General features: G+C 50.8%; 2 protein-coding genes across 4 annotated transcripts in view; one reads left to right on the plus strand and one right to left on the minus strand.

The window, feature by feature from the left end:
• The first annotated feature begins 91 nt into the window (after positions 1–91).
• On the plus strand, positions 92–17498 carry niban1a (niban apoptosis regulator 1a). Its single transcript, XM_086224740.1, has 14 exons — positions 92–488; positions 9917–10047; positions 10766–10894; positions 10982–11096; positions 11573–11737; positions 12494–12609; positions 13151–13255; positions 13338–13500; positions 13948–14135; positions 14337–14483; positions 14609–14719; positions 14912–15019; positions 15207–15318; positions 15394–17498. The coding sequence occupies exons 1-14, from the start codon at positions 434–436 to the stop codon at positions 16470–16472; spliced, it is 2724 nt and encodes a 907-aa protein (XP_086080866.1). The 5' UTR covers positions 92–433; the 3' UTR covers positions 16473–17498.
• The window catches only part of kifap3a (kinesin-associated protein 3a), a 29370-nt gene continuing 26978 nt past the window's right edge, over positions 16606–18997 (minus strand). Inside the window, exons 20-21 of one of the 3 annotated variants that reach the window (XR_015119297.1) lie at positions 18738–18892; positions 16606–18699 (exon numbers count right to left, since the gene is read on the minus strand). Coding sequence is in view for 1 of the 3 variants with exons in the window: in XM_086224744.1 (XP_086080870.1) it covers positions 18799–18892 (94 nt within the window). In the remaining 2 variants the exon portion in view is untranslated. Of the gene's footprint in view, positions 18893–18997 lie in introns of all 3 variants that reach the window. The other 2 variants (XR_015119298.1, XM_086224744.1) reach the window with 2 other exon arrangements.

An 18997-nucleotide genomic window follows, 5' to 3' on the forward strand; every position in this document is an offset into this window, starting at 1 on the left:
TTAATCAGGTTTCTTTGGGTGAATAAACAGATGAGTATTATAACGTTGAAGGACTCCGTGGGTTGGCCATGTACAGGAGATCACGTGGGTAGAGGGAGTCGAGAACTTGGCGGTGAGCTGGAATTGTTTGAGCTTCGTGACGTCACACTGCAGCTGAGTCTCTACTTTACGCCTCTTTTCTTTTTTTAAAATGAGTTGAAATAAACGGTTTACGAAGAGAAAGCCAGGTCGAACGACACGAGGACCAGAGGTCACATCAGCAGCCCCGGTTCGTCTGTGGAGCTGGTGACGTCACGAGGAGGGATGACACCGGGGGAGGCGTGTCTCTACCTCCCTCCCTCCGTCCCTCCCTCCCCGCGGCCGCTGCAGACCGATGTGACGGTACCTGAGGCCGAAGCTCACCTGTGGCTCTCCTGCGTCCGGCGGCAGCAGCATGGGGATCTCCGCGTCCAGCCTCCTGGACGACAGCGCGTCCAGCTTCATTCGAGGTAAAGGCACGCGAGGACCCGTGACACGGACCGTCCCGTGGCCGCGGAGCCAATTGAAGCGTTAGTGATTGATGGAGGTGGGTGAGGCGGTCAGAGGCGTCTCCCGGGGAGACGGAGGCCACTTCCTGTGTTCTGTTCGGACTCTGAAGTTGGAGGTTTGTCCACCTGAGCGCGAGTCTCGGGGACGTGTTGGCCGGTGCGCGCGTGTCGGCTCCTGAACGTTCCTCATCGTCACGGACCCGGGTTTGATGAGACCAGGACGCGCATTTGATGCGGGCGTGTTGCGGGTTTCAGGTGTGCAGGGCGGATCAGGTCGCTCCGGCATTTCCAGTCCTGCGAGGGGGGGGGGGGGTCCATGAAGTGCCAGGACCTGTTTTGTCTTTGTGTCCCGTGTTGTTGCTGCTGGGTGGATCCGCGAGGCAGGCCAGAGATCTGCTGTTTCCATCAGTGCGGGAGGGGCCAGGACAGGTGCTGGGGGGGGGGGGGTAGTCCTAGTTCTCAGGTTCACACCCGCTGGGACACGGAATCTGTGGGCGTTTGCTTTTAAATACTTAGGATGCGCGAGTCGGAGTTCTCAGGTAGAATACTTCTCAGGTCGAGGTAAAGCCTCCGTTCAGAAGTCTCCCAAAGTAAAAGTAGAGAAGTATTTGAGTATCATAAACAAAAGTACTCATTCTTCACTAAACTCTCCTCCATCCTCCTCAACTTCATCAGGTGTTTGTGATTGAAAATATATTTCTCAGCAAAGTAACTGATGCTTTAGATAAATGCAGTAAAGTAAAAGTACCACGCCCCTGAAATACAAATACTCCAGTAAAGTGGTTCATATTTACTTTCCAGCCCTGCAGATGTGATTTATTTTATGGGGAAAAAACGTGAAAGTGTTCTGGTTCTTACCCCCCCCCCCCCCACAGGTGAACCAGCAGACAGGTCTCCTGCGTTCGGGAACTGTTTGGATGTTTGTTGAACGCTGTGGTGACCCCACCCGCCTCGCCACCGCCGTTGTTGCTGTGGTTACACAAAATAGTTCATCTCTCCCCTCACGGCTGCTGGTACCTTCCACCGCTCCTGCAGGCACTGAAGCAGACTCAGAGTTGTCATTTTTTCCTGGCCGCCGTTTAGTGGAAGACCAAGCGAGTGCGTGTGTGCGTGTGTGCGTGTGTGTGTGTGTGTGTGTGTGTGTGTGTGTGTGTGTGTGCGTGTGTGTGTCCACATCTTCTCGCCTGTGAAAACATTCCTGTCTCGGTCTGCAGCTGGGTGAGTGTGTTCAGGGCGGGTGTATTGACGAAGAGTGGACTGGTTTTGTTCACCAGGCTGCTGGGATGCAGCACAGCACATGATTCATGACTGGAAACCAGTCCAGAGCCGATGGAGGCTCATCCCTCCTCCACCCTGAGAAGGTTTCCTGCCTGATGTCATCCGACCTCCTCCTCTCTGGTTGTTGGTGCATTGCTTCCTGCATAATCACTCTGACTGCCGTATATGATGTCACACCTCTGGATATCAACCTTAATATCAACTAGTAAACAGCCAGAGTTCACTCCGCCGCCAAGGTGAACTTTGACCCCTGGCTGCCAGGTCCTAATTAAAGCTGCCAACAGTAATGGGCAAAGCCTCACACCCCTGCTCCCAATGTGTGTGTGTGTTTGTTCTGTAGAATGAAAGGGAGGAGCAAACTACTGCGAGGTGGTGATGGGCATCGTCAACACTCCTAAGTGGCGATAGACACCACTCACTTCCTGTGTGGGATGTAGCTGCAGATCAGGTGAAGACATCAGGGTCATGTGATGTTAGTTCCATCAGTCTTACTTCCTGTAACCAACAGGTGGCGCTCCATTTACTACAGTTTCCTGTTTTGGGGTCAAAAATCAAACATGGCCACCCCCTCGCCATAGCAACCTCTCAGTCTCCACGGTAACACGCCACCAAGTTCTGAAGGAGGTTCTTACCACATCTGAAATTATTTGGTCCAACCATTAGGAGGAGGAGATTAACGTGTCATTTCCTGTTGCCACCAGGTGGCGCCTCGACTCATTGGACCCTGAATGTCATGGTTTCTTTATTGATACTGTTTTAATTCATACAATCACTCAAACGTCACCTCGGTCACTAGCAAGGACAAGCTAACGTCCTCACGGCCAAGCCATGACTCCATGGACTTGGTGGACTTGCTGGAGTAGTAAAGTTCACTTCAGTTCATCCTGTCGTTTTAATTTAGGCCCTAAATAAATGTTCATACCTTTTATTTGTGACCGTTGAACGGTAGCAACATTACATGTAAAGTTACACCTTCATTGTTTGGCCACACCCCTAAGCCAACGCTGGTGGGACCCGGAATATTTCCAGGTAATATTCAGTCTGTTTTGACTGCTGTGTCATTCAGGCAGTGTTGATCGCAGCACTGTATACAGTGAGACTCAGGCCAGTCCGGGTCAGAGCCAACCAGTGGCAAAGACAGGATCCGGTTCCGCATCTCTACGCTGGCCCTGGTTCAGATGCTTCGGTTCAACATCACCATGGCTCATCAAGGGTGTGGCCTCTGTTTTCAGAGTCAGATCAGATCACCTCAAGCAGAGTTTGTTGCTGTAGTAACCAAATTCAAGGCATCTTAACACATTTGCAGAATGGATTGTGTGAGATTTGAGTCTTTACTTCCTCCATCAGGGTGCAGTTCGTCACGCTGTGTCACGCCGCTGCAGCTGCCATGACACAATCGCTCAGATATTCGGAGGAGCTGGGAGAATTTCCCCCTCACATCCACAAAGACAGGAAGCTTTGGCTCTTAGCTGGAAACCCACCTGTTGTTTCCTCTGACACAAATTCAGCGAACCTGATGCAAATGTTCACTTTGACCAGCGCTGAACAGCCCCACAAATGCAGGAAGTCCTCAAACCACGAGGGGCCTGTATAAAATTAGAGCCTCCCTCTGGAAATCCTCCAGATTCACTAATTGAAAGGTCAGTTAGCTCCATAGACGACTTCACGGGGCCGGAAAACGGCCCCTGGCTCGGTGATACCATTGCATTTCCTGCTGAAAGGATACTTGTGCTTACTAATGAAAAGAAGCACGTCATTGGTAGATTGGTAAATAAAGTATATTTACTCAAGTACTGAGGTACTTGTATGTCCATTCTTTAGAAACTAGCGCTCTTCCTTCAGAGGAAAATATCGTTCTTTTTATGCCATGAATCGTGAAGCTAGCTAACTGGGCATGAAGCAGTTTAAACTAGCTAGGTCAGATATGCTAACTTTATTTAAGTAATTCAAGCAAACCTGCTATCATGTAGTTGACATCAGTTGGTTCAAACTTGGCAACTAACTTGGTTAAAGTTATTACAAGTAATCAACAGATCTTCTTGATAAAGTAGTTCCTAGCTTCTGTAGTCCAAACTAGCTCCACCTGGAACAGCTACAACAGTCACATGGAACTTCCACGCTGATGCTTCAGTTTTAAAGAAACTTAAAGGCAAAGTCCCTTTTTGTCCTTCGTTTCTAGAGACAGACAAGAAGACGGAGACCTTTCTCTCCTCTGGGCTGAATGAGGGAGCTGAGACTTAAGCTAGTTAGCTAAGCACAATGAATGGCAGTGGCTGGGAAGTGTTAGCATCCTTAAAACGTAAACCATGCACATCCATGAACTACTTATTTCCACTTGAACAACTCCAGTTAGCAAGACATTTGCAGGTAACATTTTTCTACTTCTGTGGGATGTGTTGGCATTCGTGTATCATCGCTTCCCACCTGCTACCATTTACGTTGCTAAGCTAACTAGTGAGGGCCTGGCTTTTCTTGCCTGTTTCTGTGGACAATGAATTTCCCCAAAATTTTGGCGAGTTCCTTTAGTAATCGATGTCATAATATCAGTCAGACGCACCAGACAGACGGACCAAACAGAACGTTTTTCATGGTCAATTTAATTATACTCTGCAAAGACCGATGAACTCACAGGATGTCTCATGCAGGACTGTTCTTTTAATGGAGTATTTTATTTCAGCAGCTTCACCACTTTCATGTGTTATGACGCCTTCCACACTGACACCGGTGACCTCCCTCTGTTGACAGCGATGAGACTACACACAATCAACCTGATATCAAACAAACACAGTGGAAGAAGCGTCACACCTTCCTCCATCTTGTCTGCTCATCTGATGTAGCCGCTCCTCACTGTGAGCTGTGCTGACTCAGGGCTCATACCTCAGATTACAGCTGAAGTATTTGTACTACAAACAGAGGATGTGGGTAAATATGTCAGTTCAGAGCTGGGTGTCGAGTTTTCATAATCCAGGTATGATGGAATGCGAGTGTGGAACTGGCTCCCCGACTCAGAGGACTCAGTGATTGATGGATGAGTTTCTTGTGGAGGTGCTCGGTGACGCCCGTCTGAAGCGGCGGATCAGTGTCGGTCCTGACCGTCACAGCAGTCCGACTGTATTGGATGTGTATTGATGCGTCAAGTGTGCGTCTCCTTCCCTGGACACTCACCAGACTCTCAACTGTAGTTGTTAGTCTGGAGTCACTTTATCTGGTTCTGGTCTCAGCGCGACCGGCTAACTGCTACTGGTTCCAGCAGTCGTCAGCGTGGGGTTGTTGACTCGCTCACTGGGAACGAAGCTTCTTTGTGAGGATGTCTTTATCAAATATTCAGACTTATTATCAGGTAGTTAACTGCATGTCAGGTAGCCCACTAGCCTCTGTCATTAGGGTACTAGCTAACTTCATGTTGGCTAAAGTATTTAAACCACTCTAACTATATAAAAGGTAGTTAAAACCAAATGTATAAAGTCATTAACTTGCGACATTTATAAAGTAGTTAAACATAATTAACTGTATGCTGTGAAGTTTTAGCTTCTGGATACTGAAGTTAACTAGCTAACTTTATATAAAGTATATATGAAACTAGCGGTTTGTAGGTAAGGTAGTTTGAACTACTATAAAGTAGTTAACTACCTCCTTTATATTCAGTAGTTCAAAATAACCTTTATTGTATGTAGTTTTAGCTTCTTGATATTGAAGTTAACTAGCTAACATTTTGTTGGCTAAAGTTGTTGAAAACTTGTCAACTGTATAAAAAGTAGTTCAAACTAGTTTCTGTCTAAAGTGGTTAACTCGCGAACTTTCTGAAAGTTGCTCAAACCAAATGTGGTTTCTGGAAATGAAAGTGAATCATGTGGGCTGCGTTTTTACCACTGGGTATTCTGTCATTTGGTGTTGTTACCAACATGAATTCCCTCATATTTTGCACACCTGTCCTTCTTCCAACCAGGTGATGTTAACCCCGACAGACTGACTAGATCTCACTGACATGGATCACCGTGGGGGTGGCGATCGATCAGGAACGAAATCCAAAAATATTGGAGGAATAAATAATTTGGTAATGATTGAAACAATCACTGTGTGTGTTCTGAAAACTAGTAAACAAGAATGTAGCTCCTCCCCCCATTGTACTCAGCGTCCTCCTGCCTTGCAGCGCCGTGCTCCCGTCACGTATTTCCTGCCTGACTGCATAGCGAGGGTCTTCAGTGTGGGGAACCCTCAGAGCAGCTGTGGTGTCAAAGTGCAGGATCAGATTCATGATGTCATCACGTTGACAGTCTGATGGCGGCTCCTCCTGAACAGTGTGACGGTATGCAGTCGTTAAACTGCCGTCTGCATCGTGTTGTTTTAGTCGCGTTTGCATGTTGTCAGTTTGTGTCAGGACTAACATGTGACGACACGTCCACGCACCCTCAGGACGCCGACCTCGGAGTGAACAACCCAACCAGCAAAAAAAAATTTCATCCATTTTCGATGCCACTTATCCCTCAAGGGTCGTGGGGGTGGGGGGCGGGGTTCACCCGGGACGGGTTGCCCGTCAATCAGAAGTGTTTTTACTTTTTTTTTTTAATTCAGCACCTCAGCTCCTGCCCCCCCCCTTCAGTATCAATCTAAATGTTTCATGTTTTAACCTCAGGAAGAAACTGGAAGCTCTGTATGAATGACGAATGGGAGCATTTTGACTCCGCATGGACACACCCTCCCTCACAGGTGTTTTAAGGCGTGAAACTTGTTCAGCTGGAGCAGGTGAGGTGGAGATGCGTCTCTGACGATCTCCATCAAGTAGAGAACTGAAAAGGAGGGGAACAAAAGCTTTGGAGGTGGGCGGGACCATTCCAGGTGAGGTGCCGCCTGCCTCCTCCTCCTACCTGGCCCAGGCGCAGGTGTCACATCATGCCGGCAGCTGAACACCTGCTGTCAGGTTATTCACGGTGGTGTGCAGTAACCCCCTGCCTCCACTCAGCTGTTCCCTTCGTCCTAAGACAACATTTAAGATGTTAACATGCTTATGATTCAAATTCAGGTTTCCATGCTGCGGAGGCGCAGGCGGTCTGTAGTGATTTGACGTTGTCATGACGATACCGTTAAACAAGTTTATGATACTTTTTAGGACTGTGAAGGACTTCTAATCCTCAAGCTGCAGATTTGTAGTTTTTTATGAGATCAGAACTCTGTTGTCAGGTTGTAGCAACTCGACTGCAGCACCTTCTACGTCAGGAATGTTCTTGAAAGTAAATTGGTTTAGTGGTTCTTGGCCTGAAAAGGTCTGAGAAACTACCAATGCTTGAAGCCACGCCCACATTACGACCCAGCACCTTCTGGTTGATGAGTCTCTCCAGAAATGGACCTGAAACCGTTTCTGTCACATCCTGACTGTTTTGAGAGTTTCCAGACCAAAAATGCTGCGTAATCACAGCTGTGACAATGACGCCATGACGCCGCGGGAAAAGTGAACCGCAGCAGACAGAAGAAAAGAAACAGAATGGGAGGACAAGAAGCTGAGCTGTTCCTAAGAGCTGCTTCTTCTGTTAGCCGCCTGTCTCAGTTAGCTTCAAGCTAGATGGCTCTGTGTCCTGGAGGCACCAAGATGCAATGCAGACGCGTATTTGTGAATGTTTCAAAGGTCAAATACACCCTCTGGGTGAGGCACCAATTAAAATAGTCTTCGTGCGGTCCCCTTCCTGTCTGTTAAGGGTTTTAGCGATGAGTTGTTTTCATCTCAAAAATGGAGCTCCAGCTCAAGATAAGATCAGACGAACTTTATAGGTCCCTCAGTGGGGAAGCTGTCCCTGTGACAGCAGCAGACAATAAAACGATCAGAACTACGAGCAGCGTGAGTGTCCAACCTCCTTCCTGCCTCACAGCTTTGCATAACTATCTCATCTGAAAAGGAAAATATGAAACAAATATTGGCTGAAGTTGATTTGCATGAACGCCAGCGGAGCAGTCAGAGGAAGGCTGATGTCACAGCATCCAAATCTCCTCCGACAGCCGTGAACCCAAGTGAACTGGGGGGGGATCAGCTGACGGATTCAAACGGCCGAAGACAGAAAGACGTTTCCTCCAGTGGTTCATGAAGAAAGAACTGTGTAAGATCAAGGATGATGGCTGGGCGGGCGCTGTGGGTGACATCATCGCGCCCGGTCGTTCTCCAGCGTCAGTCGGACTGAAATGTCTGGAGCTGCGTTGCTGGCTTCTGTTGTATATGTGATGGCGCGTGGAAGTGAGTCGTGGCAGCGCCGCATAAACGCTGCCAGGGAACACGTCTGCCTCGCCATCAGCCTGCAGCGTTTGTAGTGATGCTTCGCCCAAAATCCTTTTACCTTCAGCGTAGAGAAGTTTGATGGAGGACACCAACAAAAAGAACTCCAGCCAGGAGCTAGGAAGACCTGGATTATAGCGGACGACGACCTGGAGGGTTGAAAAACAGCTTGGCATTTTAGCTGTTAGCTGTCAGTCGCCATTAGCATCAAGCTGAATCCACGTGGCTGGATCTTTCTGCATCCTGGAGTCCCAGAGAAGGAAGGCACCTGTCAGAGAGTCAGGACTCCATCAGGAGTGCAGGAAGATAACGTACACACACCCACTTTGTGCTGACTGTTCTGGAGCGTCAGGTGCTGTGGTTGCTGACTCAGCGTTTGTTGAGAACTGGACAGCAACTCAACATCAGTCACTTCTTTTGTCTGTTCTAGTACTGAGGAAGCGCGGCTCATCTGGACGTCCCCATTTAAAGGGACAGTTCACCCAAAAGTGGAAGCTCCGTCATGGGGATGAGCAGAATGGTTCTGTCAGGGGTGGGGTTACGTGTGAAAATGAGTCTCCGTTCACTTCAGTTGTCACTGCTTCAGCGTTTAATGGACGCTGTGGAGAAAGTGACTGAGTTTTCATTTTTGTGTGACCTGTCCCTTTAAATGCTAGATTTGTATCAGTTCTGTTCATTCCTCCCCAGCCTCTGTTTCCATAGAGATGCAGAGCCGGTTGTGAGGCCCCGCCCTCCCTGCTTTAAAAGCTTCTGCTGCTACTCTGTGAGATAATGACAGCGAGACATTAGCACTCAGCGTCTATTGAGGCAGAGAATAAACAGCCACCGCACGCCAGGGCACGTTGAGCCGTGAAGTGGTGGACGTGTCACTGGGAATTACCTGTGATGCCTTGTGGATGTTGAGCGTTTCAAGCGAAGTAAATACTCATTAAATAAATTGTTTTCCCTCCTCTCTCAGCTGGATGTGGTTTGGACAGCACACACAGCAAAAATGGACGAATGTGTCCAGGAACTCTTTTGAGGTTTGGTTGTTTTCCTGAGAAGCGGAATCCTCCTGTGTCAGGAATCTGGCGAGGTTCCGTTCAGCCGTGACATCTGAGACGTCTCTCTTCTTGTCTCGGTAATCTAGCGAATGAGCTGCCAGAACTCAAGGCTGACAAATCCCAGGAGGGGCAGAGGCCAGGGGCCTCTGTCTGATTGGACGCAAGCACCGGCGGTGACCTCGGTGATATCATCTGGTCTTTGTTCATCAGGAATTAGAAACTAGGATGAGCTGTGTTGTGTGAAGCTTGTGGCTAAACAGCCTGAGAGCATCAGTCAGTGTGCAAGCGTCTCCTTCAGTACACTCACAGTTATCGTGTTGGTTTGACTAAAACGCCGTTTCTTCAACACTCAAACATGTCAGTCTGACAGAAATCCCACTTTTCATGGTCGGACTGACAAACCTAAATAATTCGGTTTGGAATGAGTTTACGCCAAATGGTTGATCCAGGTTCTGCTGTGGCGTTTAACCTGGAGGTCACCCAGCTTGCTTTTTTTGTGTGCTGTCATAGTCCAACAGGAAGTGGTCATCTCCATGTTTCCCTCCAGCAAAATCCCTCTGATTTTTGAAGTGTAAATGCAGTGGTTAGCATTACAAAGCTAAAGTTAGCCTGTGAAGGAAGTGCCTCTGCTGCTGTTAACCTCCAATCATCACTGTGTGCTCTTGCAGAATTGGAAGGAGTCGCTCTGAAGTCTGTCCCGGCACTTCATACATGTGACCGACTTGTGTCGGTGTTGTCAGTGTGGGGCCGCGCCCACGCCGCCAGCCTCACTGTGTTGGTGTCATCTTTCCGTGTGTCTCTGGTTGCAGGCGAGGCCGAGGCCAAGCTGAGGGAGTTCAGGCCGTACTACACCAAGCAGTTCTTTGTGAGCCGGTTCTCTCAGGTGGAGGACGACCTGGAGCAGCAGCAGGAGAGGAGCCGACAGCTGCTCAGAGAGAAGGTACGCAGCGGCCACAGCAGACGTCTGAATCGCCGCCAGCCTCCAAATCTGTCAGAACACGTGACCTCGCCATGTCATGACTCGGCGCTATGAGCGCGGGCGAACCATCCCGTGGGCCGATGGCACCGTACGGAACCCTGATATCTGCACGTTTGGGTTCACAAGCATTTAAACACACGAAATCCATCATGTGACCTTTGAAAACATACAAACATGAATAATTACAGATGCATTATGGGATCTTGCAGTGTGCTTGAATGATATATATAGATATATATCTCCATATTGAGGGATCCAGAGAACGACACGTTCACGTGATGCGTACATTTGCTTCATCCTGAAAAACACAAACAAACTCAGTTTGAAAGAGGAAACTTTTTATTTCGGGAAATTTGGAGAAGCGCTTTGTTGGTCCGTCTCAACACCAAACAGCCAATGACGCAGCCCGATGAGACCGACAGCCCCACCTGCTGTCCTCCCTGGGAACAACGATCTCATTATTGGTGATCTGCATCAGCTGAAGATGAGCCAAGCAAATACGGGGTCAGAGATGCGTTCAGAAGCGTTTGGGTCCTGTGGGGGCCCCCGGGCCTCCGCGCCGAGGGAGGGGGTTAGAAATAGAGAATCAATGGTGATTCCTGGGGACCATGATTGGGTTTTGAGCCACGCCCACTTCAATTGTGACATCATCAGATTTCCTCGGTTGTGTGGTCACCAGGAGGTGGCGGAGGAGGCGGCGGTGCTGTATGAAGAGGGTGTGCTTTACTTTGACGAGACCAGGAAGTGGAGGGACAGGTACGTGGTGGTGAGAGCCAACTACTGCCTGGAGTGTCACGACAGTCTGGAGGTGAGCGGCCATCAACCAATCACAAACGCCGGTCTACTCACGTGTCCCTCCCTCCCTCCTCTCACGCTCTCTCTCTCTCCCCCTCAGACGTTTGTGAAAGGGATCCCACCGCGCTACAAGCTGCTGCCTACAGGGGGCACTGTGGTGACCACAGAGGAGAAGTACATGGGCATGGTGGACAAGTGCTTCCCTGATGACTCCAGTGAGTGAGACAACTGCTCCTTTCTGGTCCTCCACTCATAGATTACTTCCAGGCGGTGTCTCGAGTGTCATGTTGGTAACAAGATGAGCCTCACCTGAAACTTCCATGTGCAGTGAGAGTTGTGAGTGTTGAAGTGCCAGATGTGCTGGAGGTGTGAATCTGAACTCTTTACGAACACAGGAAGAGTAACATCTGGCGTGCAGCAGCTAACAAACAAACAAACAAGCAAGCAGGCGTCCAGCGGTGCAGAATGTTGGCAGACTCTAACCTGAGGATCTCAGGAGTGTTCTCACACCTGAGGAGACGTTCCCATCGGAGGAACCGCGTCTACCTGCTGCGAGTAGAACGCTTCTAGAAACACGACAGGGGCGTGACCCTGGTCGCCAGCAGCTGATGGAACCCCTGCAGGGAGATGAGGCGGCGAGATCAGGTCTCCAGTGACATGTCGATCCGTCTCACCGTGTTTTGTCTTTCAGATGTGAAGGAAGACTTTGCCCCTCCTCTGTCCGGGATGCCGGGTCCGTTCCCCGTCTACCTCCGTCTTCCCTACAGGAGAGACTCCTATTTCTGCTTCCGCCAGCAGGCCAAGCAGGCCGCCTTCCTCGCCATCCTGTCAGACTGCATCCGACACCAGAACCAAGGTAGGACCCCAAAATCCACCCACACAGAAACGTCCCACGGCTCTGACTCACTCGTTGGCGGTACTGATGTGGCAGGTTTGGGTCAGAGTTTGTGGGCTGAATCAGAATCGCATCGTTATTTCTGATGAGGTTCCGAGGTTTCAATTTCTTGAAATTAGCCACAAACATCCCCAGCAGGTCAAAGGTCACATGACAAACATGGCCAAGGAATCCAAGCCCGATGGGGAAGGCGTCTCTCCGTGACTCCTTCCTGATGGCAGAATGAACATGAACCCTCGAACCGGCATTTTTACACCTTAGACTGGAAAAGAGTTGGCAGGTTTTTGCATCCTGGAGTTTCCCTCTCGCCTCACAGCGCAGATTTGTTCCCCTCTCCAGGACCTGGTTAGCACAAGCCAATGCTATTTAAAAGAAGGAAGTAAATGAGGGAGATAAATATGCACATTTTGATAAAATATCAGAAATTGATCAAAAACAAGTTTCAACCCCACCAGTGGTTAATCATCTCTCACCAGTTTTTAAAAGAACACTTCCCTTTCAAACGCTCATGGATGCATGAGTTCCTGTCCTCCATCCATCAGGAGGACACGTCCAACCTTTCAAGCCTCCTTTCATAGCATCGCTCCAACAGCAGTTGCCACGGCAACAGCCTCGTCACACCAGCACCGGGGGAACAGAGGCAGGTTCCTCTGAGGTCACTAGAAGGTGGGGAATGTTTGTGGCCGCCAGCTCACCTGAACTCTCCCTGTCGCTCAGACTTCCTGAAGAAGCAGACGTGTGAGGTCCAGGCCTTCCTCAAAGCCATCCAGCAGTACCGGCAGGACCGGGGCCAGTACCAGACTTGGGACATGCTGATCGGCAGCGACGCCAGGGTGCGTCCCCCCCCAGACTTCTGCCTTTGCTCTCTGAGCCGAGACTGACGACCAGGCTGTTGAGCTCGTTCGCTCTCTTTCCTCATCCTCTATCTTCCTCTCCAGCTCGTTCTCCTCCCTCCAAAGAGGAGCAGGACTCCGCCTACATTATGACATCATGGCGCTGTGTTGTGCTGTAGTTTGCTGGTTTTGTTTGTTCATGAGGCAGGAGGAAGGTGCTCATTATGTTTGTTCCTGTTTTCACTGCTGCTGAACGTGCTGCTCACACACGTGCAGTCAAGACAACCCACACACACACACACACACACACACACACACACACACACACACTATAGTATCAGGCTGTCTGATTATTTTCGCCGAAACGAGTTGAATGTCCAAACCTCTGAACCCGGGGGACGTGACCTCTATGACCTCGTGTCCTGGGTTTGTTTGTGGAGGTTCTGTTTACTCGTTTACGGTTGTTTACTGACATCCACTGATGGAACAGTGCTTGTTGTGGACGTGGAGGCGGAGCGGTGACGTTGTGGTTGTGTGTCAGGTGATGGCGAACCTGGTGATGGAACAGCTGCTGCCGTCGCTGGAGAGAGACATGCTGCCCCGCCTCAAAGCCAAGAAGACGGAGAAGAAGTGGGTGTGGTTTGCGGTGAGTCATGTGGTTCCTCTCCAACATCATAAACCCACATTTAAAACAAATGTTTAACCTTCCTTAAACTTCCTGCGCTCAGACGGTGGAGGCGGCGTACATCCTGATCCAGGAGCATCTGTTCGAGGGGCTCTCAAAGCTGAAGGAGGACTGTCGAGCGGCGGTGCAGCAGCAGGAGGTGACGATGCGCTCGGACGTGGACCAGATCCTCGACTCACGGCGGCAGCTGGAGGACAAAGTCTCAGGTGACTTTCTTTGTTTACATGCTGAATGACTGTCAGCAGGTAGAAGAGGGGAGGTGTGAACGGAACCGCCTCCAGTGCCTGACGGTTTCTGTCCAGTGATGATGATGATGATGATGATTCAGGGTGGTCAGGTGATCGGATCCACAGCAGCACACAGTTTTGATTTGAAGAAAATTGGCCAACTTTTAGGGAATCTCTCTTTTTGTCCATCGTACTCAGAGGACAAGACACAGACCCTCATCTAGGGAGCTAAGACCCGGGCTAGTTAGCTTAGCCAGTGGCTGGGAAGTGTTAGCATCAGTCATTGTGCTAAAGCCAACAAGCAAATTTCTACAAAAGTGGGCGTGTTCCCTCCAAAAGTCAGGTGTTAGGTCCTTGTGTGGTTGAAGCAGCTGGGAGTCACCGGGAATGACGCAGGAAACATTCAGGATCTTTGTCCTCCTCCAGCCAAAGTGTTGGAGGCGGCGGAGAAGCTGTGCTCAGAGAGCGTCCAGCCCTACCTGGGCTCCGTCCTGGATGAGCTGATGGAGCCAATCAGCTCGGGTTTCGAGGACGGACGTCAGCTGAGTGAAATCATGATGGACGCCGTGTGTCAGGATTTCCAGCAGGGGGCGAGCAACGAGCAGCTGAAGGAGGTTCGTTCTTATTCTTCCTTAGAAACTGAACCAGTCGTAAATTTGTAGTTGCTCGGGTCTGATGTACGCATATGGAAGCCTGGAGAGCCCACAAGACAGAACCTGTTCCCTCAATTTAATTAATTTGTGGCCATGAGATAAAAACTCTTCCAGGGCTTTGCCTCAGTGGTCTCTAACTGCATTCACCGCCATCCCTGCCAGGCGCTGGCGAGCATGGCGAGGCCCAACCTGCTGAACTGCTACCAGAAGATCGGCTCGCTGCAGGAGAAGCTGCGATACCTTCAGGAGAGGTTTGGATTCTCAAACGTGACGGCGGTGATCCACAGCGCTCAGATCGACCTGCAGCAGGTACGGCTGGCCCAGCCACCTCCTCTACTTCCTTTCAGGAACCTCCCAGCCCGCCCTGATTGGGTGGACGTGTTGCTGCCGCTGCTGATGCTTGTACTGTATTTGCTGTGTCGTGATGCCTCCAGCTGATGGAGAACGCAGCCTTCACATTCGAGCAGCTGGTCTACAAGGCCATCCAGGACAACCCCGACAACGCCGGCCCGGCCATCGAGAAGGCCAAACACCGAGTGCTCAAGGTCAGAAGGTCACCAGCCACACAGGAACAACAGATGCAACGTTAATTTGAGAACCTGTGTTGATGTTCCTCAGTCTTCATGGAACCAGCGAAGCGGTCACAGATACCAGTGAAGCAAATGTCTGACACTGGAGAAAAGCGCCTTTTAGACTGCAGGTTTTCCCTGACGGTGTGAATCCTTCGTGTTCCCCAGCAATACGACTATGACAGCAGCAGCGTGAGGAAGAGGACGTTCCAGGAGGCTCTGGTGTCCATGACGCTGCCCTTCATCAAGAAGAACCTGGCCTCCACCTGCAAACCTGTGAGTTCTTCAGGGGTCGCCTCTAGTACCACAGATACTGCAATACTTCCGCTGTACTACATCCACTGCCTGTAGCTGATCAAGTCCAAACTCCGCCAGAAAACAAACATTTTAGGAGTCGACTGCTTGTCGTCTTGGTTCTGATTTGTAGTCTTCACGCTTCGACAACTCACGTTTGTGTCTGCAGGAGCTTCAGGGTCTTGAGCTCACCGTCTACGCCGACCACTCAGACTTCATCCACGTGGAGAACGTTTATGAGAGCGTCCTCCTGCAAATTCTGGACCAAGAGGTCAACAAAGGTACGGCAACACGTAAATGATAAATCGGCTGCGGGAGTTCTTCCTGCCTCTGACCTTCATCTCCTGGTCCTGCAGTGGTGAAGGAGGCCGCCAGCCTGAAGAAGCACAACCTCTTCACCGACAGCAGGGACCTGGTCAGCCAGTCCAGCCTGTCCTCGCCCACCACGTCCACCCCAGACAGCCCCGCTGTGGCCCCGCCGGCCTCGATGGAACCCTCCTCCGAGTCGCAGCCGCCGTCTCCTCTTGTGGTCAACAGGTTGTCCTTCAGTCCCAAAAAGGAAGAAGACAGAGAAGCTGCTGCAGACGTGAGAGTCTCAGAGACGCTTCTGGGAGACGACTGTCTGCAGCTGAACGTCCCGGGAGCGTCGACTGATACGGCCATGCCGAATGAGACGCAGGACATCAACGCCGCGGCAGAGACGGTGACCTCCACTGAAACGCCACCAGATGACAAACACCCAGTGCCTGAGGTGGAGAACACCGGCCCCCCAGAGGGAGCAGAGAATGCTGTCGTAAGTCTGACGCCAGCTGCAGAAGAAGAATCGGCACCCAGTGAGGCCCCAACTCAGAGTCCCGCCCCTGCACACCAACCTGGAGCCGCAGCACCACAACGTCCTGGTTCTCCAACCAGAGAGGCTGGAGCCCCTGACACTGATCTACCGGCTCCCTCTGGTGGCGAAGCAGGGTTGGTCCCACCGGGAGATGTCAGCCTGGACCTGGGGGCAGGTGATGCTGAAGCAGTCACCACCTCTGACCCCAGTTCTCTGGACGTGTCTGTGGGAAGTGACCCGGCGCCGTCAGATGTGGAGTCCGTGGAGGAAATGTTGGCAGATGTTTCAGCGAGCGCAGATTTATCAGAGGATGACGTAAACCCCAGCAGATCACCTGCCGGCTCAGACGATCGCACTGAAGACCAAACCATGAAGGCGCTGCCGTCGGCTGCAGCAGAGGATGCGAGTGGTGATGTCGAGGAGACGAGTACGAAAATGGCGGCAGCATCATCACCGAGTGAAGCAGCTGGCGAGGAAACTCCTTCCAGCCCCAGAGCTCAGCCTGTAGGCTCCATCAAGGAGATCCGAGACCTGGTGGTAGAGGTGTTTGAGGTGGAGGAGGTGGTGCAGCGCTACCCCAGCGGCGTCCCAGCAGAGGAATGAAGCATCTCGCCATCTAAGGACCCACGGGCCCAGCGTCCTCTCAGCGAGGACTGAATGTTGAGGGACGTTCCACTGAGGTCTGCTGACGGGAGTAAAAGACAAGTGAGGGAACCGGTGCTCTCGAGGCCTAAACACGTGTCTTCCTGAGAAAAGATCCAAAGAAAATTTGATGCAGCGACGCTCTACACATCAAGCTCCTCCTCCACGTCAATGAGACATCATCATCGCCAGACATGAACATTTTAACAAACATCTAAAACTTTAAACGCAATATTTCTAGTCTTTCTATTTTATTACACAAGTTCAGAAGGAACAACATTTTAAGTAGAACCTTTAAAATTGTTCTGATTAAAACTGCTATCAAGGAGAGGTGGGCGGAGCTCCGATGTCTGCCGTCGTGCTAATTGATCTTATCGATTCTGCTGATCGGCCTGATCCTTTGTGGATCCTGTGTGGTCCGGCCTGGTGACGGTACCGGTTTTCACTCCTGCAGATTCTGAGGGCGACAACAAACCGTCAAATGTCCGTTTGTCACATTTGAACATGTTTAGATAAAAGTTTCTCTGTCGTTTTGGCTCCGTCGTCCTGCACGTGTCAGAAAACAAAACCACACCCACACTGATAAAAGGAACTGATCTGACAGGCAGCATCCATTCTCTAGTGGTTCTGGTTCTTGGTTCCCATCCCTATGCTAAGCTAGGCTAATCATGTTCCAGCTCCAGCTGCTTACAGTCCTGCGTACTTGGAGCAGGTGGAGGTTCCTCCTCCTCCTCGAGTGTTGTAGCTTCTAGTGGCACCAGGAGGAGGATTCACTCCGCCGAGCTGGAATTTTTCGGGTCAAATGACCTTTAACCTTCAAAATCAGACATCTCTGAACTTTCTTGAATTCTGAGGCATTTTTCTGAAACATGAACTGTTTGGTTTGGTGTTTGTGTCTTAAGAGCAACTTTACTCTAGAAGTGGAACCAAATCTTTGAGTAAATTAAACCTCAAACTGGACGATTCAGACTAAAACTAATTTGGGCTCATTATTTCTGCTCGTTTGTAAGCTGGGAAAAGTGAAGCAGCAGCTCGACAAAGTGCCTTGACGTCACTTCCGTGTACCGCTGCCCTCGAAGGAAGACGGCGTCTTTCGTGGTGACCCAGGCTGCGTCCGAATGGCCAAGCAGGTCTGATCCTAGGTCTCAGAGCAGGTCGCAGGCTGTCCCAAACCACAACTGGCGTGAGTAGCGACCTACTTCTCAACCTAAACTCCAGCCTAAACACGCCCACATTGTAGGTCGGTTCAGGTGCATCCTACGGAGCAACCCATGGCCCACAATGCACCGCTGACTTCTTCTTTGTCCCCTAAAAACTTGTGGACCCTCAAGCCAAGTTAGCGCCACCAACAGTCTCCCATTCTGATGAACACCAACATTTATAGTTGTTGATGACTAAAGGTGCGTTCATGTGCTTAATAATAGAGAACGAGGGAAAGGTGCTCAGAGTGGAGTGCAGTACCACAGTCAGGCCAGCAGGTGGGGCTTTCGTTGGTGCTTTCTACCTAATTGTGGTATCTGTGCTCTGCCAGCAGAGGTCGTGCTTCACCACCAATCTTCTAGGGTGTCTGAACGGTGCCGCTGTGTTTAGGTCGTAGGAGGAGGACGTAGGTTGGTACTTGGCAATTGGGACGCAGCCACGGTTGCTGTGGCGACCGGTCCAAGGCTCCACGTGAGCAGGGCGGATGTGAATGGACTGACTTACAGGGCCACTCGGCTGTTGGTTCCGTCGACATAAGGTTGGATCCACCGCTGCGCTGGCGGGCTGAGGCCGACTGACGCAGGCTGATGACGTTCATGCTTGCGTTTATTGGACGAATGCAACACAGAGCGGTGACAAGCGGACCAGCACGGCAGCGCTCACATTCAAACACGTTTCAAGATAAAACGAAGACTTCACATTTCTTGGTCAATGACGTTCACATGAAGAGGAGCTCTCAACGGGCTCGGCAGACCCGACGGGACCCGCGGGTTCGGGTCAAAATTAAGCAAGTGAGTCGGACGTTGGGCTGCCAGTTTTTCCTGCTAGGGGACGCTCTGGCTGCAACCTGGATCACGGAGGGGCGGGGCCAGACCTGACGCTGCTGCGTGCACACCTTTAGCCTGGAGGAGAAGATGGAACTGGAGGAGCGGGGAACCCAGAGTCTGATGGCAAAGATGCGTGAGGAAAACCGTGTGTGTGTGTGTGTGTGTGTGTGTGTGTGTGTGTGTGTGTGTGTGTGTGTGGGGGGGGGGGGGTCAGGTTCGAACATGAGGGTTCTGTACAGCCGCGGGGTTCCGGGTCCGGCTCAGCCGCTCAGGTTGCGCACGTGCTGGAAGCCGTAAACGCTGGCCGGTCGATCCGCTGGACTCTGGGTCGATGTGACAAAGGGGTCCGAGGAGCTGACGGGAGAAAAGCGGGAAACATCAGGTAAGGTCACGTGACAAATGAGCTGGAATTCGAGACCAAACGTCGCGTTTTCTCATCTTTTTACTTTGAAAATCTGA

The sequence above is a fragment of the Aulostomus chinensis genome, chromosome 14, assembly GCF_037954235.1.
Source record: "Aulostomus chinensis isolate RoL2024-O1b breed Wild chromosome 14, RoL_Achi_v1.0, whole genome shotgun sequence".
Taxonomy (NCBI): Eukaryota; Metazoa; Chordata; class Actinopteri; order Syngnathiformes; family Aulostomidae; genus Aulostomus; species Aulostomus chinensis.

What these genes read in the sequence shown, in the direction of transcription:
- niban1a (XM_086224740.1), top strand. Translation starts at nt 434, where the DNA reads ATGGGGATCTCCGCGTCCAGCCTCCTGGACGACAGCGCGTCCAGCTTC. An exon ending in AGTGTCACGACAGTCTGGAG is followed by an intron (nt 10,895 to 10,981) that starts GTGAGCGGCCAT and finishes TCTCCCCCTCAG; the next exon opens with ACGTTTGTGAAAGGGATCCC. An exon ending in TGATCGGCAGCGACGCCAGG is followed by an intron (nt 12,610 to 13,150) that starts GTGCGTCCCCCC and finishes GTTGTGTGTCAG; the next exon opens with GTGATGGCGAACCTGGTGAT.